General features: G+C 39.0%; 1 protein-coding gene across 1 annotated transcript in view; it reads right to left on the bottom strand.

Moving 5' to 3' along the window:
- TMEFF1 (transmembrane protein with EGF like and two follistatin like domains 1) overlaps positions 1-23,042 on the bottom strand; it is a 92,905-nt gene that overhangs the window by 24,474 nt on the left and 45,389 nt on the right. Inside the window, exons 6-7 of the mRNA XM_043453198.1 lie at positions 6,503-6,651; positions 4,685-4,750 (exon numbers count right to left, since the gene is read on the bottom strand). Coding sequence (XP_043309133.1) covers positions 4,685-4,750; positions 6,503-6,651 — 215 coding nt within the window. The remainder of the gene's footprint in view (positions 1-4,684; positions 4,751-6,502; positions 6,652-23,042) is intronic.

The following is a 23,042-nucleotide window of genomic DNA, read 5'->3' as shown; positions in this document are numbered from 1 at the left end:
CTTCCTAGTCTTTCCACTCTGCCCAGTGAAACACCTTTTCTAATGCATGTAAACTCATCCACCTCTTCAGCGGCTCCCTTAGGAAGCACTCCCTTCGTCTCCCTGATGGAACAAAATCACATTGCTCCTACACCCTTCCCTCCTCCCTCCCCTGCTGTGCTCACCACCTGTCACCTCTAGATCGGCATCCCACTCGCATCCCGCAACGACCTCCCTCCCGCAGGGTTCTCTGCCACCCACCTACACCTCCTCACCATCTTCACTGTGATTCTCCTCCACACTCCGCAGCATAGGCTCTCCCCCTCCTCCAGTGACTGCGGCAACTGGCTCAGGCTTACCTTTTGATACGGCAAATTTATCAAGACCATTTTTAAAAGGGCATATCAAATGAGCTGTATTAAAATATATAAACATTAATCACCAAATAATGGAACCAACAATATTGATATCGTGGTGTCTCTGGTATCCTGGATCAGCAGGAGGAGAGACCGAGAGGATGAAATTGAAGGTGGGGTGACGGTTGGGGTGAGGTGATGCTCAGGAATGGAGTGAGAATGTGTTGGCAATTAAAAGGTGTTACGGCGGATTTCAGGCTGTATGAAAATATCCTTGGATAAAAATGGCCACATTAAAATGTCATTTGCCACAAAGGAACTTTCTGGGTAGATGGAAATGTTACAAAGACTGTGATAAGGTATAGTACAGACGGGGTCTATCCATTTGTCAAAACTGACAGCTAACATTTGTGCATTTCCATGTATATAAATTACAGTTCAAAAAATCTGTAAAATAAGAATAATGATAATCCACTGGGTAGAGGTATACAGACAGAACAAGGATGACAGAACGCTGCTCACAGTTGAGTGGTTGAGTATGTAAGGGTTCATTATACTATCCTGTTCGTTCATGTTTGAAATTTTCTGCAATCAAGTTTTTAAAATGTCACATACCCAGCTCCCACACACCTCATGTGTGTGTGTGTGTTTGCATGCACGCACACATGCACACGCACACGCTTAGTCATTCAGTCATGTCTGACTCTTTGCGACCCCATGGACTGCAGCCCGCCAGGCTCCCCTGTCCATGAAGATTCTCCAGGCAAGAATATTAGAGTGGGTTGCCATGCCCTCCTCCGAGGGATCTTGCTAACCCAGGGGATCAAACCCAGGTCTCCCGCATTGCAGGCGGATTCTATACCATCTGAGTCACCAGGTAAGCCAAAGACTGGAGTAGGTAGCCTATCCCTTCTCCAGGGGATCTTCCCGATCCAGGAACTGAACTGGCATCTCCTGCATTGCAGGTGAACTCTTTACCAAAAAAGCTACCAGGGAAGCCCATACAACTCATGCTCAGCCACTATATCCTTTATGACTTCAACATCTACAACAAAGCTTCTAACACTGCAATTTCAATATTTACCACAGGTTTTCCAAGAGCCCAAGAAAAGCACTAACTCACCACCATACTGGACATTCAAATGCTCCATCTTGAAAGCACATTTTTCCAAGAGTTCGACTTTACATTTCTGACATCTTCAAATTCAAGGCTTGTCCTCTAATTTCTTTATGCAGCATTTTAAACTAGCAGTCAGTCTTTCTATTTCAACTTCTGTGCCACTGTACTCTTTGTGATGCTTTTCCTCTGGATCTTTTTTCCTACTTCATCCTAGCCTCCTCTCCTTTATAAATAAGAGTGCTATCCAACAGAACTTTCTGTAGCTCTTGATATGTTCTATATCTGTGCTGGCCAATATGGTAACCATGGGTCACATGGGACTACCAAAGATTTAAAATATGGCTAGTATGACTGAGAAACAAAAACCTTCAATTTTATTTCATTTTAATCAATTTAAATTTAAATAGCCACATGTGGCCAGTGGCTACTGTACTAGACAATGCAGTTCTATAATCTCTCTCACTCATTCTCATGACTTCAGTTACCACCTAGATATCCAAGGACTAACTCGTAAATTTATGCTAAAAACAAAGTCGCCTGGGTGAGTTCCACAAGCAACTCAAACCCCAAAGTAAAATTAATCATCTCTACCATCAACTCCTTTCTTACTTACCCCAAACACCTTTCCCCTCCCAATATTCTTAGAACAATAAACAGAATCCATCATCTAAGTCATTCTAGTTTTAACTCTTTTATCTTCCATATCTTAAGTAAGAATCTATTCCTTTTGAGCCTAATTAACTGATCTCTCTGTCTCTAGCCCAAAGTGCATAATAAGCACAAGTCCTGCCTGGTATAATGCATTCAGCTGGTTAATACTGTAGACTTTCCTTTTCAAATATATTATGATTTCCCCAATGCCTACAAGTGAAGTTTCAATGCCCTAGGATAACAGAGCATTCAAGATTGTACACGTGGGAATTCTCTGGCAGTCCAGTGGTGAAGACTCAGACAAAAAAAAAGGACTGTACACAATCTGGCCCCAAGCTACCTTTCCACACTTGCCTTCCATTTCTGCCTTTTAAACCCCTTCTCTCCAGCCAAAAAGGAATCCTCATCGTTCTCCAATACATTCTATCACAAAGTTTGCATTCACCCTTCTACTGATGCTCTTCTATCCTCCTTAAATATCCTTTGACCTCTGTTCAAATCCTAACCACCCTTCAAGGTTCAGCTCAAATAAGACCTCTTCTATGTGTTTCTTAGATCTTCACCATTCTCCCCACTGTCCTGCATGCATGCTCAGTCATGTCCGATTCTTTGCTACTCCATGGACTGCAGCCTGTCAGGCTCCTCTGTCCATGGAATTTTCCAGGCAAGAATACTGGAGTGAGTTGCTATTTCCTACTCAAGGGGATCTTATTGACCCAGGGATCAAACCTGCACGTCCACCTGCATCACCATTCCCCACCAAATAGTAATTTTTAGTTATAGTAATTTTTTTCCATTTATTTTTATTAGTTGGAGGCTAATTACTTTACAAAATAATAGTAATTTTTATAGTAATTTTTTTCTGAGTTCTCATCCTAACTTTTTCAGAGCACTACATTTATGACAATAACCAACTTTTACTCTGTTAGAAGTAGGTTATGTTAATTTCTTATTGTGTCACAAGCTCTTTAAAGATGGATGTCATGTACTACATATCTTTCTGTCCACCAACAGTTTCTAGTAAAATAACCAGCATAAAATAGGCACTTAATAAATTACATCTACTGATTATGATAAATTCATTTGCATTATAGACAAATTCTTACGTGTAAAGAATGTTCAGTATCTCAAAAATGGCTTAGGCACTAAATTATCCCTGTAAAATTATCAAAGACAGACAAGTATTTTGGGTATACACAATTCCCCAAATTGCCTTGAGCAGGAGCTTCTACCTACTGAAAAAGAACTTTCCTATTCTGGTCATGTACTATCAGTCTAAAGAATAAAACTAACACTGATCTATTATACCTCCTATGGGAATACAAAGAGTTCCTATTTTAAACACAGCACTTTGTATCAACATAGGAAACTGATATTTCAGGGGCTCATGGGATATAACTGATTCAGGTTTAACATGATTCAAGTGACAGAAATAACAAATTATTCAATGATAATAACAGCTACCACTTCGTACACACTTATGAGAATGTCAGATACTATTCACAGCCCTTGACATGCATTATCTCACTTAACCTTTATGACACTCTATGAGATACGGCCTGTTCTTCTCATTTTATGTAGTTTTTAGAAAGTAGGCCTAAAAGGTAGATCACACATCTTTTTAAAAAACTGCCCACTAGTATAACCAAACAAATGGCGCAGAAGATACATGTGTGTAAAAACAAATATACAGAAACCCTGGTCTAGGATCCTAAGATCAAGACCTGCTTCGGTTCACTAGCCTCAGTGAGCCTCAATGTTCTCACTGGTCCTTACCCTTCAGAGTAGTTGCAACAACCAAATGAAATAATGAATATGAAAATGAGCAAGGAAAGTGCACTGGACTTGCAGCCAAGGGAGCTAGAATCCAATCTCTGATCTGACCTCAAAATAAAGGACTTTGTACAAATAAATCCTACAGTTTCTTTGAGCTATATGCATTTTTCTGACAGGCATGGAGCCCCTATGTAAGTGCCAGACATTCTGCTAAGTGTTAGGAATCTCAAAGTGAACATGGCAGAACTCACAGTCCAGAGAGGGATGCAGATGAATAGAACAGACAAATTATACTTAGAGCAGGTTAAGGGCTTGGTCATCAGAGTATGTAAGAGAGGCAGCCAATCTAGGTTTAAGAGTTAAGGGATAGTTCCCAAAAGGAAATAACTTCTAAGGTGGCTGAAAGGATGACTCCTAGGCAAAGAAGAATTCCAGGCAAAGGGAACTAGGTTCAAAGACCCATGCACAGAGGTTAAGTGTTAACAGTAGATTCTAGAGAGGTAAAGAGGATTTTAAAAGCAAAGGTGAGAGATCTTTCTATATAATTTCTTATAAATGCATGTGAATCTACAATTCTCACAATAAAAATTTCAATTATAAAAACACAGACATGACAGTACTCTGTAAACTGAGAAGCACCTTAACTATTTCAGTCAATATTACTACTAAAATTCAACTGCATAATGTATATTGCTACAGAGCAAAGCTGGAAAGGCCATTATAATGGAAATAGAACTACTAAGGACAGTGAGAAACCATATTTCAACAGTTGGCCAAAATTTAGGAAATTGTGATTCAGTACCTTTCACATCTGGTCGATACTGTAGTCCATCATCTTTCTTTCCCAACAAACTAGTGTCATCTGTATCTGTAAGAGAAAATGATTTGAAAATTAAGATATATATGATGTTTAAGTCATACCATGAAACCCCTGAATATTCCAAATACTCCAGGTCCTGTCCAACTCTCTGTCCACTTTTCCTGCTCCACCACTCTCTTGATCTATCTCAGGCCTCAGATATAAATGTGTTCTGCACGATGAAAGTCTAACTTCACTGAAACTTCAGCTAAAACATCATCTCCTTAAAAAGTCTTCCCTGTGAAACCAAAACCTCATAGACCCTGAATAGAAAGGATTAGCCCGTTCTCCAAGGGACAATGGTTTCAAGATTTACCTTCTCCCACCACTGTTTCCTTGGAAATAAATCAGATTAATATAAATGCGGGATATCAACTGTGTTATCAGACAAAATTTATTATAAAAATGACGCCTTACTGGTAAATTATATCAGGACAGGAGGACTACATGAACCATAAACACCTGCTCGGAAACATAAGCTTCAGTTTCCCAGTGCACAGTGGGGAAAGGTACAGTCAGGTATAAATGGGGACCAAGATAAACAACTCCACAGGATTCTAAAAGCATGAATTTCAATTAACAAAATCCTCAAGCTTGACCAACTCTCCTGAATTTGAAATTCCAGGTAGTACCATTCAACCATATACCAGTTCCTCAGAAAAGATATTCTTTCTCAGGAATACTCTTTAACCTATGCTAGAAATGCCACCCCACAAAAGAAAAGCAAACCACACTATTTCTTCCACCTATAAGGGGTCTCTGTCAGTAAACAGTTTCCTCTGCCATGCACACACCTGAGTCTCACCTAGATATCCTCTGAATAGTTTCTTGGGCATTCTTCAGTAGCTTAGACCACAGACATCGCAATCAGTTGTTCAGTATTTCACAAATAGCTTGTTATCAGTTTAAGGCAGCAAACTCTGGCTTGTAACTTTTTCCCCTTAGCTATGTTTTCCCTAAGCTCATGAAAACATAGCCCTTTAATAAATGCAAAAAGGGGGAGGGGAAGTGGTCAGAACAGAGGGCAGTTAGACCTAGTGGCAGCAAAGATGCATAATCCTAGGCCATCAGCAAGTGTCTGGCCCTTGTTTGCTATTGGGAAATCACACATTATGCTAGCCTATATGTGGCTTACTAGGACAAAAGATTGAAAACCTCTGCCTCTAGTGACCAGGTATTTCTAGTAGGAACAGAAGACCAAAACTCATTCTTAGTTGATATCCTGGCTCCTAAACTACGGCAAAAAGCAAGAAAGGGAAAAGAATTTCAAACCGAAAATAATCCTTTTTCCTTACATTCTATAACTTCACGCCAAAATCTCTAACAGTATAAAATATGTAGGGGCAAAAGCTGCAGAGAAAACATGAAAACAAAGTCAACTATTATGCTCTAGAAAAAAAGATGAAAACATGGTAATATCTATAGTTTTACTATAATTAAAATAAACTCGTTTCTAAACAACTATAATCATTACAAATTTGAGACAATTTTTAAGAACTATAAATATAGCTACAAGTTCATCTTAGGATCAGCTTAGTAACAAAATAAACAATGAAGAAGCATTGTTTTGTGTCTTGAGACAGTGAAAACAAATTTTTAAAAAGCTAAGTTAGTAACAGAACAAAGAAGTTCTAAAATATATAGTAATAAAAAATAAAGCATCAGAGATTTTTCATTTTACAAATTCAGAACACTACCAAAATATACAAATAAGACTGCAGACATGTGATCTTAAAGACAGGTCTCTAGAATGAATTATACCTGTGCAATGACCAAGATGCCTTATATCAATTTGTTCTTGTTTTATACAAGACGCTTCTCGAACAAAACAGGGATTGTTATAGGAACTCCCATCAGAAGCACACACAGGATTAAAACTGTATCCACTGCAATCTATATTACACACACACCTGTTGGAAAAAACAAAAATTATTTATATTTTACAACAAAAGTATTTCACAATGCCGCAACAGCAAAACTGAGCAATTTTTTTTAACTTTTTAACATTTTTATTGAAGTATTAGTTGATTTACAAGATTATATTGGTTTCAGGTGTACAATGCTTCAATACTTTCATTACACTTCATTTCAAGCTATTATTTGGCTGTATTTTCTGTGCTGTACAACATATCCTTGCAGCTTATTTATCTTATATAGTAGTTTGTAAGCAATTCTCTTGTTTTTGCTTTCTGTAACAGAAGTCAATACATTATTTTAAGTCACTGATAAAAGTTTAATAAGCAAAGTGAATGCTCAGCCAACAATTTCTTTCAGGTGAGAATCGAGAGATCAGCTCAGTTCAGTCGCTCAGTCGTGTCTGACTCTTTGCGACCCCACAGACCGCAGCACGCCAGGCCTCCCTGTCCATCACCAACTCCCGGAGTCCACCTAAACCCATGTCCATTGAGTCGGTGATGCCATCCAACTGTCTCATCCTCTGTCATCCCCTTCTCCTCCTGCCCTCAATCCAGAGATAATTTCATCCATTATTACTAATGCAATCACTTCTTTAGAATTTTCATATCTAGTGATAATAATCAAGAAATGTCAACAGTATTAGCTAAAAAGCAACACGGGAGAGCAGAAAGCACAGAGAATTATGAGTCAAAAGTCATGAATCTAAATCTTAGACCAACAAATAACCAGATCTGTGTCCACATCCTCCCGCTAAGTCTCAGTTTACTGATCCATAAAACAGAAGTAATAATAATATACCTAACCATATGACCCAGCAATCCCACTCTGGGTATACACACCGAGGAAACCAGATCTGAAAGAGACACGTGCACCCCAATGTTCATCACAGCACTGTTTATAATAGCCAGGACATGGAAGCAACCTAGATGCCCATCAACAGACGAATGGATAAGGAAGCTGTGGTATATATACACCATGGAATATTACTCAGCCATTAAAAAGAATTCATTTGAATCAGTTCTAATGAGATGGATGAAACTGGAGCCCATTATACAGAGTGAAGTAAGCCAGAAAGATAAAACCATACAGTATACTAACACATATATATGGAATTTAGAAAGATGGTAACGATAATCCTATATGCAAAACAGAAAAAGAGACACAGATGTATAGAACAGACTTTGGGACTCTGTGGGAGAAGGCGAGGGTGGGATGTTTCGAGAGAACAGCATCGAAACATGAATATTATCAAGGGTGAAACAGATAACCAGCCCAGGCTGGATGCATGAGACAAGTGCTCGGGGCTGGTGCACTGGGAAGACCCAGAGGGATCGGGTGGAGAGGGAGGTGGGAGGGGGGATCGGGATGGGGAAGACATGTAAATCCATGGCTGATTCATGTCAATGTATGGCAAAAACCACTACAATATTGTAAAGTAAATAGCCTCCAACTAATAAAAATAAATGGAAATATAATATATATATATATATACACCTAACCTTACCAAATAATGGGGAAGATTAAAAAAATAGATATAAAACATGTAAAATAGAAGTCCTTCAAAAGTGTTTCTGACTTACACATCCACCTGTATAACTGAGTGTTCATTGAACACTCACTGCCTTCTAGAGAAGGCCAAGAAAGTACAAGGCATGGTCACTCCTCTCAAGGACAGAAAAATCTAACTGGGAATATAAAACTGAAAACCATAGAGAGACTCTGTTTTCCACCAATATGGTGGACTCGGAACCTGTACTAATCCTTCTAATGAAAATAACAAATATTTTAAAACATTCTCAAATATGCCTGTAAGATGTCAAGAAACAAGGAATATTCAAGACAAAAGTTAAATGAAGACAAGAATAGAAAAAGATGAATTAAGTTCGCCAAAGGGGATTTTCACCTTGAAGGTATTTGCCAAACTAGGTAAATTCAATTATCAAGTTTTTGACTTTGCAGGCCTCTGAGGAAAGAAGACAAAGAATACTGACCTACCTAAGGTGGAGAGTCTGAAGACCCTGGAAAAAAGGCATGAGGGCAGAGGAGAAATGAGTTGCCATATTCCAAGGGGACTGTTTAAAGGGGGAAAAAAATCTTCCCCTGAGCCACAGTACTGAAGAGAGGGTAAAAAAACATCTCCCTGAGAACTACAAGCCAGTCCTCACATGAGTAATTACAACTTAAAATACTACTTGGATGTTCTGAAAAAAATCAAGCCCAGAATTTAAGAGTCAATGACTGGAATGGGCCCTAAGCAACTAACAAAAGTAAAAGCAATCCTCTCTGGAGAAACCCAACTTTATTATCTTAGACCTCAAACATTTTCCAAGATACAGTTCTGAGAAAAACAAACAGATCACACACATGTTCACTCACTCCCACACCCACAACAGACAAGAAAATAAAACACCATGAGCAGAGCAAGCTGATGTGGAAATGAACCAAAAAAAGCTTCTAATAAATAAAGAATGTATTATTAGAAATAAAAAACTCACTGGGCAGATTTAAAAGGAGATTAGATAAACTAAAGGTGAATCCATGAACTGGAAGACAGGTCAGGAGAAAACGCCCAGACCACAGCAGAGTTGAAAAGACAGAACATATTAAAAAAAAAAAGATTAAGAGACATGGAAGACAGTCACAAGATCTAGTAAAAATCTGATTGGAGTTTCAGATGAGTTAAAAGAATAAGGCAGGGATAATATTCTCAGTTTCTCACACTTTCTAAAACTAAAGAAATATACTAATCTAAATATCCAAGAAGCCTAATAAATTCTAAACAGGATTATTAAAAAATAATCTAGATAGTGAAATATCACTGTAGAATTTCTGTAACAAAGCAACAAAATAATATTTTAAAAAGCAGCCAAAAAGAAAAGATTACCTTCAAAGAATCAAGAAGAGAGACAGGTGTCTTCAAAAGTAGTACTGAAGCCAAATTGTTTACTTATAGCCAAAAGACAGTGAAATAATACCTGCAATGTGCTGAGATAAAATAGAGTTTATATAAAAAGAACTATCTTTCATGATTAAATGTAAAATAAAAGTAATCTGGAAGAAGTAAAAATTTAGAGAGTTTGTCACCTGTTGACTGTCAGTAAAGCAATTATAAAAGCAGTAGAAAAATGATCCTACAAGAAAGACCTGATATGAAAACAGAAATGAAGAACAAAAGTATAAATACAAAAGCAATATTAACAAAATACTGACAATATAAAAACAATGACATCAAAGCTCTGTGCTGCTAATTTTTAAAAAAACAGTAAATTAGAATATTAATGATAGCATACAAATTGGAAGGGACTGAGATTACAGTGTTTTAAGAAGAACAGAAATATTGATGAACTTTAGACTGTGATAAATTGAATATACATGTTAAACTTATATGCAAAATATATATAAAAATTAACTTGAAAAAAGATATAGGACTTGGAAGCATATAAGAATATATGTAAAAAAGTGTTCAAACTGTTCAATAATCAAGAAAATGTAAATGAAAACCACGAGACACCATCACATTCACTAAACAGCAAAAATTAAGAGAATAATACAAAATGTTGACAAGGATGAGAAGCAAAGGGAATTCTCACCTTCTGCTGGAGGGAGAACTTACTGGTACAACCACTTTGGAAAACAAGCATTACCAGGAAAGCTAGACTTGCACATGTCCAATAATCCCACTACTGAGTGAGACTCTCGAAAGTCTCTTACACATGTGTACCAGACGACATGCATAAGAATGGTTACAGAGCATTATTCATGAGAACAGAAGACTGCAAACAATCCAAATGTCCATTAACATTAAAATGGACGATAAAAGGATGTGGAACAGTCAAGCAACTGAATTCAATGAAGCAGCTATGAGCATCAACACAAACAAACCTCAGAAACATAATTCTGAGCAAAAGAAGGTACACATAGTATGATTCCACTTATGCAAAATTCAAAATCAAACAAAAGCCAAATAATACTGGGTTGATCAAAAAGTTCATTCACGTTTTTCCGTAACATCTCACAGAAACTTTTTGGCCAATCCAATTTATCGTTAGGAGGGTTATCATGTGATAGAACTATAAAGGAAAAAAAAGGAATCCTTTTCACAAAATGCAGCTGAGCAGGCAGAACAAAGAAACATACAATGGGGGAGGATCATGGGAAGCAGTTCTAAAGTACTGACAGTACCCTGTATCTCCTGGTTTGGGATGTAGGAATCACAATTTATTTCATTTTTGTATGTTAAACTAAATGTGTAAGTTTTCATAAGCTTTTCAATATATGCTCTGTTTCATAATTTAAAAATTAAAAAAAAAAACTTTGAATATTTACTAACAAGTCAAAAATGGCTCTTACAATTTTTAAAGGGATGGGGTACAAAGAATATGTGACAGAGACAGTATGTGGCCCTCAAAATATAAAATATTTACCATCTAGTCCTTTACAGAAAAACACTGCCAACTCCAGGTTTAAGGAATAAAAGTAGGCAAAATTGGGATGGCAATTAAACAGAAATAGTGGCCAACAAAACAAATAATAGAGAAAAGGCTCAGCAACAAAGGCAGGATACCATACCAATCAAGTGAGGAGAAACAAGGGCCTCAGCCGAGGCTCGTGCCAGTCACTAAGCTGTGTCTGACCCTTCGCAGCCCCGTGGACCACAGTCCGTCCAGGATCCTCTGTCCACGGGATTTCCCAGGCAAGAACACTGGAGTGGGCTGCCGTTTCCTTCTCCAGGGGATCTTCCCGACCCAGGGCTCACACTCACACCTCTGCGCTGCAAGCGGGTTCTTTACCACACAGCCACCAGGGAGCCAGCCCATCAGGAACCGGCCTGATCACACGCGGGAAAGGTCCGCTCCACAGTGGATACTAACACCGCATGTAAGACAAGAGCTGTGAGCACAACCACCGCTACTGCTTGCAACAGCACGTGGAAATGAAGTGCCCATCTTAAGGAATGTCCGCTCAGTGAAACCATGAGCAGGGGAGAACAGCATTAGCCCCAAGAGGCCACTAACTATTGATTAGAGTGGTCCCTGGGGTCTGCAGGCTGGCAGCGGCAGCAGAGGGCGGGACGAAGCCCAGGAGTGCACTAACATGGAAAGAAATTGCTTCAGCAAACATGCCAAATTCAAGACACTTAACAACCATTCATTCTGCACCTACTGTGCCGGGATAGTCATATTTGCCTCTTTAATCAGGACAGCAAATTATGAACAGGGAAGTTGAATATGAAAGAAGTTGAAAAGCCTAAGATCACAAACCTAACGAGTGACTGAGAGGGTGTTCTCCCCACTCATCACAGCTGTCACATAAAACAGACATCTCAGCAAGCAAAGCGACAGATGAAAGGAGGTAAGGAGTTATTTTTCACATTTATATCATGAAAAATCTTTTCACTAAATCGGCCCTGCTTTTCTCTAAAACTCACCAGGGACACTCCTGCCTCAGGGCTTCCCCTCTTCCTGAAACACTTTTCCCTCAAACAACCACTTAGTTTAATTCCTCACCATTTTCAAGTTTTGTCTCAGATCTTGAAGGAACAGTAGAAAGTTAAATTACTAAACATCCATTTAAGAAATTAGAAAAAGAGCAATGAATAAACCCAGTGAAAACAAAAAAAAGAAGGGGAACATATGGAGGACATGGATATTAATATTAGATTTATAGATACATCTCAGCAGAAATAGAAAACAAAATTACAACAGAGAAGATCAATAAAGCTAAAAGGTGGTCCTCTGAAAAGACCTTCAGGGAATTCCTTGGTGGTCCAGAGGTTAGAATTCCATGCCTTCACTGTTGAGGGCCTGAGTTCAATCTCTGACCCCACAAGCTATGTGGTTTGACAAAAAAACAAAGACAAAAAGAAGAAAAAAGAAAGAATCAACAATTAACTTTCAAATCAACAAGGCAGGATGAGAAAAAGAAAAAAAAAAGTAAACTAAAAAAGACTACAGATTGTGATTTAAAAGATAATAAAATTTTATTGTGAACAACTTTATGTCGGCAAATTTGAAAACTTAAGTGAAATGAATAACAAAAAATTAACTATTAAAATTTGATGAAACAAGAAACAGAAGCTGAATGGTACTACATTCATTGAAGAAACAAAATCAGTTTTAAAAATATCCATCCAAGACAGTATCAGATCCAGGTGATTTTTTAAAAAAGAATTCATGAACACGTTCATTCCAGTCATTCAATAAGCAGATAATTCTATTCTTACACAAAATCATCCAAAGACCAGAACGAACATTCTCTAATTCATTTTATAAGGCCATATAACGGCAAAAAATAAAAGATTAAAACTCGCTGAATAAAAACGAATAAAAGAAAATCTCATCCTTACAGCAGACAGAATCCCAATAATAAACAGGCACAAAAAGGTATTACAGTCATAAAACAAAAACAGAATGCTATAAATTTTCTTTCAAAGGAGCACCATAAAAAGTATACGAGAAATGATAAACTCAAAAAAGGACTGGAAAATAAAAGTTCAAGAAATCTCTCAGAAAGAACAGCAAAAAAAAAATTTTAATAGAAACTAAGAGAGACAAGAAAATTAAAGGACTAGTCCAGAATGCCCAACATCCAAATGACAGAACTACCAAAATTAGAAAAGAGAGGAAAGGAAGTCATCAAGGAACTAATTGAAGAAAATTTCTCAAATCGGAAGTCAGCAAGTTTCTGGGAACTGTGAAATTTCATTATACCGAGGACCAAAAGGAGGTTCTACATGCTTCGAGAGAGAGAAAACAAACAGTATACAAAGGACCAGAAATCAGAGTGGCTTCAGACTTCAACTGGAAGCCAAAAGACAATATAGCCATGCTTTCACAATTCTGAGGGAACATTCTCTCACACTTAGAAGTATGCACTCACCAAGCTACAAGTCAGGTATTAGGTGTGGGATAAATACACCTTAAACATAAGGTCTCAGATTTCGCTGTGGTACAGTGGATAAGAATCCGCCTGCCAATGGAGGGGACATAGGCTGATTCCTGGTCCGGGAAGAGCCTACCTGCCGCAGAGTAACTAAGCCAGTACCCTGTAGACTACTGAGCCTGCATGTGCAGCTACCGGAGCCTGTGCTCCGCAAGAGAAGCTACCGCGGTGAGAAGCCCACGCACCGCGAGCAGAGCAGACCACGCTCACCACCACAGCTAGAGAAAGTCTGTGCAGAGCAACAAAGCCCCAGTGCAACCAAAAGCGAATAAAACAAATTATCAAAAATAAAAAATAAGGTCCCACCTTGTACCCTTTCTCAAGAAGCTACTGGAAGATATACTAAAATGGGAGAAGGTTAAAAAAAAAAAAGAAAACAACAATATGCTATGGAGGAGAGAGGTAAAGGAATTTCTAGGATGATGCGTAGAGTTTAACAAAAAACGTTCTTTAGTCTGCAGAGCTCCTAAAGCCCTTCTAACTTTGAGAGACAACAGGCTTTTGTGGGCTAATGAGATACTCCGCTCCTTCCTTAATTCTAAGTCATTTTAGCAAACTATGGAACCTTAAAGGAGGTCTTAGGAACCTCCAGATTAGTAGTATCCTGGGCAGAAGTACAAGGAACCTACCTCATTTGCAGCTGGTGTCCTAAAGTGGGGGGCAATTTGCAGGTCTAAGACCTGGGGGGTCTGTGCTGACTCCAAGTAAAGAATAAGAGAACTGAACTGTAGGACACTCAGCTAGGGCAGGAAAACTGGAGAACTGACTGTGGTGGGAAAAGACACAGCACTGGAGGGAGATTGCGAGATGACAGCTATATGAAGAGGGCAACCAGTTCGCACTGAAACCGTTTCCCTCTGTGGACAGTCATACTGCTGGCTGCCATTACCAGGATGCCTACTGCCCTCTTTTCAGCCAGAGGACAGATTGCCCAGTAAGCCTGGCTCAGATTCTTATCTGTACTTGCCGTGATGAAGTTCCTGCAACGGCCTGAATCAAGCGAGCACGCCCATTTAACTGACATAGTCCTGTGAACTGTAGGTCAGCTACAGTGAGACTGGAAGTACAAAATATTGAGCAGTCCATTCTCAGATGACACTTCTGCCAATCATCCGTACTTGGTGACACTAGAATCCTGCCAGACATCTCAACTACGACTCCTACAACATTCCTGATAACTTACTCAGGGTCTGGCCCACCGACTGCCCCAGAAGGGAATCTTATCAACAAGGAAGCCAAAAGCCAGACTCTAACAGATTCTGTTCAACGTGTCTTTTTCTGTAAGCATTCATCTAACAATGAGTGCCAGCTAGGTCGATGCCCCGTACTATGAATTTGGCAATACTCTATCTTGTACCCTAGGTTTTAGGTACTTACCTGAAGTATTCTCTAAACTACAAGTTTCTATTTTAAACACATCTGTATGCAAAATGTACTTTTCACCAAAAAAAAAAAAAAGTCTTAAAGAGTAGAGCAGTATGTTTCATTATAGGGGACTGGAATGCAAAAGTAGGAAGTCAAGAAACATCTGGAGTAACAGGCAAATTTGGCCTTGGAGTACAGAATGAAGCAGGGCAAAGGCTAATAGAGTTTTGCAAGAGAACACACTGATCATACCAAACACCCTCTTCCAACAATACAAGAAAAGACTCTACACATGGACATCACCAGATGGTCAACAATGAAATCAGATCGATTATATTCTTTGCAGCCAAAGACGGAGAAGCTCTACACAGTCAGCACAACAAGACCGGGAGCTGACTGGGGCTCAGATCATGAATTCCTTATTGCCAAATTCAGACATATATCGAAGAAAGTAGGGAAAACCACTAGACCATTCAGGTATGACCTAAATCAAATCCCTTACGATTATACAGTAGAACTGAGAAATAGATTTAAGGGATTAGATCCGATAGACTGAGTGTCTGATGAACAATGGGTGGAGGTTTGTGACACTGTACAGGAGACAGGGAACAAGACCATCCCCAAGAAAAAGAAATGCAAAAAAGCAAAATGGTTGTCTGAGGAGGCCTTACAAATAGCTGTGAAAAGAAGAGAAGCGGAAAAACAAAGGAGAAAAGGAAAGATATACCCATTTGAATGCAGAGTTCCAAAGAATAGCCAGGAGAGATAAGAAAGCCTTCATCAAAGGAAAACAATAGAATGGGAAAGACTAGAGATGTCCTCAAGAAAATTAGAGGTACGAAGGGAACATTTCATGCAAAGATGGGTTCAATAAAGGACAGAAATGGTATGGACCTAACAGAAGCAGAAGATATTAAGAAGAGGTGGCAAGAATGCACAGAAGAACTATACAAAAAAGATCTTCATGACCCAGATAATCACAATGGTGTGATCACTTTCCTAGAGCCAGACATCCTGGAATGTGAAGTCAACTGGGCCTTAGGAAGCATTACTACGAACAAAACAACTGGAGGTGATGGAATTCCAGTTGAGCTATTTCAAATCCTAAAAGATGATGCTGTGAAAGTGCTGCACTCAATATGCCAGCAAATTTGGAAAACTCAGCAGTGGCCGCAGGACTGGAAAAGATCAGTTCTCATTCTAATCCCAAAGGCAATGCCAAAGAATGTTCAAACTACTGCATAACTGCACTCATCTCACACGCTAGTAAAGTAATGCACAAAATTCTCCAAGCCAGGCTTCAACAGTACGTGAACTGTGAACTTCCAGAAGTTCAAGCTGGTTTTAGAAAAGGCAGAGGAACCAGAGATCAAATTGCCAACATCTGCTGGATCATTGAGAAAGCAAGAGAGTTCCAGAAAAACATCTATTTCTGCTTTATTGACTATGCCAAAGCCTGTGACTGTGTGGATCATAACAAACTGTGGAAAATTCTGAAAGAGATGGGAATACCAGACCAGCTGACCTGCCTTTTGAGAAACCTATATGCAGGTCAGGAAGCAACAGTTAGAACTGGACATGGAACAACAGACTGGTTCCAAATAGGAAAAGGAGTATGTCAAGGCTGTATACTGTCACCCTGCTTATTTAACTTATATGCAGAGTACATCATGAGGAACACTGGGCTGGAAGATGCACAAGCTGGAATCAAGATTGCCGGGAGAAATATCAATAACTTCAGATATGCAGATGACACCACACTTATGGCAGAAAGTGAAGAGGAACTAAAGAACCTCTTGATGAAAGTGAAAGAGGAGAGTGAAAAAGTTGGCTTAAAGCTCAACGTTCAGAAAACTAAGATCATGGCATCTGGTCCCATCACTTCATGGCAAATAGATGGAGAGACAGTGGAAACAGTGGCAGACTTTATTTTGGGGGTCTCCAAAATCACTCCAGATGGTGACTGCAGCCATGAAATTAAAAGACACTTGCTCCTTGGAAGAAAAGTTATGACCAACCTAGACTGCATTATTAAAAAGCAGAGATATTACTTTGCCAACAATGGTCCATCTAGTCAAACCTTTAGTTTTTCTAGTAGCCATGTATGGATGTGAGAGTTGGACTATAAAGAAAGATGAGCACCAAAGAACTGATGTTTTTGAACTGTGGTGTTAGAGAAGACTCTTGAGAGTCCCTTGGACTGCAAGGAGATCCAACCAGTGTATCCCAAAGGAAATCAGTCCTGAATATTCATTGGAAGGACAGATGCTAAAGTTGAAACTCCAATTCTTTGGCCACCTGATGCGAAGAACTGACTGACTCATTTGAAAAGACCCTGATGCTGGGAAAGATTGAAGGCGGGAGGAGAAGGGGATGACAGAGGATAAGACAGTAGGATGGCATCACCGACTCAACGGACATGAGTCTGAGTGAACTCCAGGAGTTGGTGATGGACAGGGAGGCCTGGCGTGCTGCGGTCCATGGGGTCGCAAAGAGTCGGACAAGACTGAGTGGCTGAACTAAACTGAAGATCAGTATGTGTAGTGGGCTGCCTTTACTTTATAAAAAGGAAAGAACGAATACGTGTGCATACTTGTTTGTACATGGGAAAAATACCTCTGGAGGATTAAGAAACAGATCACAGTGACTGCGGCTATTGAAGACAACTGGGGAGCTGAGGACTGGGGTGGAAAACAGAACTTACCTGCAAAGCCTTTTAAAGCTTCTGAATTTCTAACACTGAATTTCAAAGGCATGAATGCAGACATACATACATAAATAAATGAATACATTCAATGACTTCTCTGATTTAGTTTGAGGATTTTGGCAAATCACAACTCTGAGTCTTTAATAATAGGGATAATACCTCAAACGCTGGTGACAGAATCAAATAAGCTTTTGTAAAAAGGGCCCTTTGAAATCATCAAATACTATGTACATCTGAAAGATATTATTGAAAAATATCTATCCTGTCTCTTTCTTCCTACTTACTGTACATATAAAGTGTCATTCCTCTGAGATATGGTTAAGTTTTATGATCACTGGCATTTTAAACTAAATCACGTGAAGTTATGTAGATTTCACAAACACCTAACAAAGCCTGCAACAAATTCACCTGCTCCAAGTTCCTCACAATATTACTAGTCCTTCTCACACATGTTAAACCATTACTATGACCCCTTGTGCAGCTCCAAGTGAATAAGAAAGCCCTGTGTGAACTGCCAGGAGTTCAACAAGACCTACAGAGGGAACCTAAGATACCCAACCTCATGGCAAGTTCACCCATTGTAGAAACCAGCAAGACCAAGTCCCTGTCCTCAGGAAACCCACAATCTGTCAGCAGCCCCAACAATGTGAGGGCTGTGTGGAGGTTGTCTGAACACAAGCGTTAGTCATCTATCTCACAGGGACTGCATAAAGAGCAAAGCATGCTGCTAGGAAGAGGGGCTGAAGTCGTGCTTATATCCAAGCTGAAAGGAAGAGTAGGCATTAAACAAACAGACATACAGGGGTGGGACTCTAGGCAGAGAGAACAACAGAGGCAAATTATCAAAGAGCAACAGAGCGTTCAGAAAACTGCAGGAGGCCACGGAGAATACTGTGTTCTACATTTTAACATCTAACCTCTCAAAAGAAACCATTACTGGCAGCTGTACAGAAATACAGGAAGATATTTCTGGATAAAGGAGCCTGTCATTGCTAACATCTGGGTTATACTCAGTACAGAATAATGTTTAATAGTGTTTATTTCCCATTATCAGAGGAAAACAGACAACATACAGTTTTTTTTCCATTATAGTCTAAGGGGCCATGGTAGAAATTTATTAAACCTAAATAGCTTAAAAAGTCTACTATTCTAAATATCCATAGTTAGGCCATGTTAAATGACAAAAATTACTGTCATCTCTGATTAGGAGGAAATCAGAGGTGAGGAGAAGATAATAGTAGGAAAATACTTCTTTGGTTGTTTTTTAAAAAAAAAAAAAAAAACCCCAACTATGTGCAGTTTCCAGAAAGGAGGACATGATAGAGAACAGAGATACAGAGCATCATTCTTTCTCTTTAAATGAGGGGAAAGATGCCACTGCACATTCTGAGGGAGACACGCATCAGCTCCTGACAGTCGCCAACAACTCTCCAAACAGAAAACGGTGGTGTAACGACAAAGACGTCCATCAGGTGAATTACTGACTCCTGCTTCTCGAACTGTCGGTCACACTGCACACCTACCTGACTCTTTCTCTGAGCAACTCTGGGCACTTATGTCCCTCGGGGGAGAAGGGAAACACCATCTCCAAAGTGACTGACATCAAAAATGCAGAAGAGCAGGGACAATTTCCACAAAGCACGTGGCAGACAAAGTTCAAAGGAATAACTGCAGGGTTCTTAGAGCTTGCCTGTATTGATGTCATGCCAGATGATTCTACAAACTCCTCAAATCGTTCACGGCAGGGACTTAAGTCAGGTATATAAAAGGTCTACCTGGCTGAAGGAGTTCTATGATTATTTGGTCCCACTGTACAGACAAACAGTTGAGAACTATCTTAGAGCAATAAGCTCAGCCTTGGACAGATGAGAGATATTGGGTTGGTTTTTTTTTTTTTAAGAGATACTGTTTAGATGAAGAGGGAGTGCAGTTGCTAAGAATATGGAGAAATATAATTTTCTGTAAAGCAGGTACTGTTCCCAAGTTTTAAGACTAAGAAAATCTAGCCACTATATTTCAAAAGTCACAATGGAATACTGAAACCTCTCCATGTGGGCATCAAATTTCTTGGAACCTCAACTATCTAGCTCTAGGTATAAATTCAAAGGGCAAGCATCAGTGAAGACAGACATCACAAACCCACGCAAAAGCCCCCAGGGCCATTAGAGAGTCACACTGTGCTTCAGGAAGAAAGAAAAAAGCCTCTCACAAGCAAAACTAATTTCAATTATAATTAAAATAGCCACTGAGCAGGTAAGAGAGAAAACAATCATACAATATATGAAGTTCATGCACTTCACTGAGAACCTATTAACTCTGATTTTACATTTAGAATTTATTCCTACATTAGATACAGTTCCTGTAAGCACATGGTTTCCTATTTTGGGGAAGCAGAGAAGCAATTAATAAGTTGGAGTCATCTACAGTCAGAATCACTGACTAGGCATACTGACAGCACCCAGAGGCAAGGGAACAACCTGACGTGGGAGAAGAAAAATAATTTTTATAAACAGATGTAGAGCCCCAAACACAAGGCAGAACGGACCCTTAAGTAGGGGTGGGACAACTAGCATTAAGAACATCAGGGGCCTCTGAAAACACCATGGTGTTACACACGTGCATACACAACATGATAGACAAATCCCTTGTCATGAGACCTGGGTTCTGGTTCTGTTCTTAATCACAAGCTACTCAGCCTCTTCTGAGCTCACCTCCGCCTGTAAAATCAGAGTAATAAATCCTCACCTTACCAACCAGACATACTGCCATAAAGAGCTGAACAAAATAATTTAGGTAACAATGTTTGGAAACTGTAACACACTATACAATATATGACTTTAAGAATATGTTAGAATATGTTCTGTATAGTCTGTTTAAGAAGACAATCTATTTAAATCAATTTCCATTTAAATGGATAAATAAAATGCCAGCACCTCTCCTAATAACAGAAAATTAACTTACATGGTATCATTTATCCCCTCCCACAAATGGTCAAGTTTCTTTCCCTATTAGCAAAGAAAAAAAGAGCTTTTAAAGCAAGAGAAAGGTTTTAGCATCTGATAAAGAATACATATATATGTATAACTGACTCACTTTGCTATACACCTGAAACTAACACAACACTGTAAATCAACCATACTTCAATAGAAAAAGAAAGTTTAAAAATAAGAATAAATTAGCCAAGTAAAGGGGAAAAAAAGGATTAGCTGCCCTCTGGAAACCAGATAGATTATATTGATATATAGCATTTCATCTGACAGGAAAGACATTTCAAAATGACAGAAGATAAAAAATACTTGTTCTATTTATTTTAAAAATAATTTTTTAATTTATTTTTTATTTTTGGCTGTGCTGGATCTTCACTGCTGCGTGGGCCTTTCTCCAATTGCGGAGAGCAGGGGCAGCTCTCCAGCTGTGGGGCGCAGGCTTCTCTTGCTGCAGAGCAAGGGCTCGGGGGCTTCAGGGGTTTTGGCTCCCAGGCTCTAGAGTACAGGCTCAATAGTTGGGGTGAATGGGCTTAGTTTCTCCCAAGCATGTGGGATCTTCCCAGATCAGGGATCGAACACATGTCTTCTGCATTGGCAGGCAGACTCCTTACCACTGAATCACCAAGGAAGCCCCCAAAATATTTTTTAAATGAATACCCATAACTAAAAATGTAACATGAAATAAAATATCTATTATAGTTATATTATAGAGCAATATTTTTTAAACTGTAAGTCATAATCACTGTAGGAAATATTAGAGAACATTATTTTTAGCAAAAGTTAAGTATTATAGGATTTTGTTTTACTTAATATCTGTTATTACTATGTATATATGCACTTGCTTTCTAGGTAAAGGCACAAATTACTTCCTTAATGTTCTTCTATTATTGCATCAATTTCCTGGCCTGGTCTTGGCTGCCTGTCCCAATCTATCCAAGGGCTCCCGAGGAGGCTCCTCAGCCTGCCTGCTCCTTTTATTGGTAAGCCCTTCCCTTGTCTACACTCCCTTTCTTTTGCTTAGATCATGTACCTGCAAGGATAGCAGTTACAAGTTCTCAAGTAGACACACACAAAATGAATTTAGTGTGTTTCTATACAACAGACATGCTCTGACTGAGGAGAAACTACACATCATATCAAGAGAAGGTGTACATAGAATGATGTGCATTTTGTACCAATGTCATACTTAAGGCTACCTCTGAGATGTCACAGAATCTGTTCTACTTCCAAGCAAAATTGAAAGAGCATCCCTCTCTTTCAATTAAGGGATGAAAAATGATAGCAAAGAAATGTGTAAAAGAGGACTGAAGAGAGGTACTGTCAACGGAGTAACAAAAGATCAGCAGACCAAGTCGATCAATCACTGACAGCTATTCTGACTCTGAACACGATTTCAGAACAGTACTGAAGAAAAACACAGAAAAGCACTAAATACGTACAAAAAGACACACACGCGTACACATATATACACGCAGGTGTTTCATCATACCATTAGTACAAAAAGAGAGAAAAAGAATATAGCATCTATTACCTGTCCTCTCTGCAAGTCCACATTGCTATCATTTCTCTCATGTTCTACAGGCCAAAATCTACTTTGGGAAACATCTTCTCACAAATCAATCCACTCTGATTAAAACAGATGGACATGTCAACACGCGACTCGGATGCACAAACAGAGCAAACACAGGGTTTGCTGAGCTGTTCAACTTTTTATTGAACTTGTCTTTTGCCAATTCTCACCTACTTTGAAATACATATCAAGTAAATTATCAGACATTTAATTTTACCAAGTGCCAGACAAATAGCTGATTCTGTATCAAAATTCTGTATCAAACACAGGGACCCTGATTTGTAAAAGTCACTCCAGGCACAAATGCTAATTAAACCATATTACCATTGATCAGTAAAAGGCTCAAATATGCATTTAAGGACTGAATAAAACATAGAAATGCACAGTGAAAATACATATGAGTAAGAAAGAAAGTGCAAATCTCTATAAAATAAGTGTTTCAAACTACGCACTAAGGGGAAATTGAGGAAGTGAAGAGGACCCATTTGTGCTACATAAGGCCCTAAAGACAGCATTCAAGTTTTTAGAATCAACTGTGCAAAAAGCAAGCACCACAGGGAAATGAAGGAAGGCTGAGCCTGGGGATAAATAAACAGGAACCTGATGAACAAACATGACTGTGTTGATGAGGTCTATATCATTACTACTCTGCACCCTTTTCAGAGGGAGTGCACAGGAAATTGGATGGACGATACTGTTTAGCAACAAAACCCACCTTGGTGAAAGCTGAACATGAGTGAGAAAACAAAACAAAACGTCAGTCTGTCCAGCTGAGTTTTCCAGAAATAATTTTTACTTATTATATTTACTTAC

Source organism: Cervus canadensis, chromosome 30 (assembly GCF_019320065.1).
Source record: "Cervus canadensis isolate Bull #8, Minnesota chromosome 30, ASM1932006v1, whole genome shotgun sequence".
NCBI classification, from domain to species: domain Eukaryota; kingdom Metazoa; phylum Chordata; class Mammalia; order Artiodactyla; family Cervidae; genus Cervus; species Cervus canadensis.
Note: the sequence above shows the minus strand (reverse complement) of the source record. Positions and strands in the feature narration are given on the sequence as shown.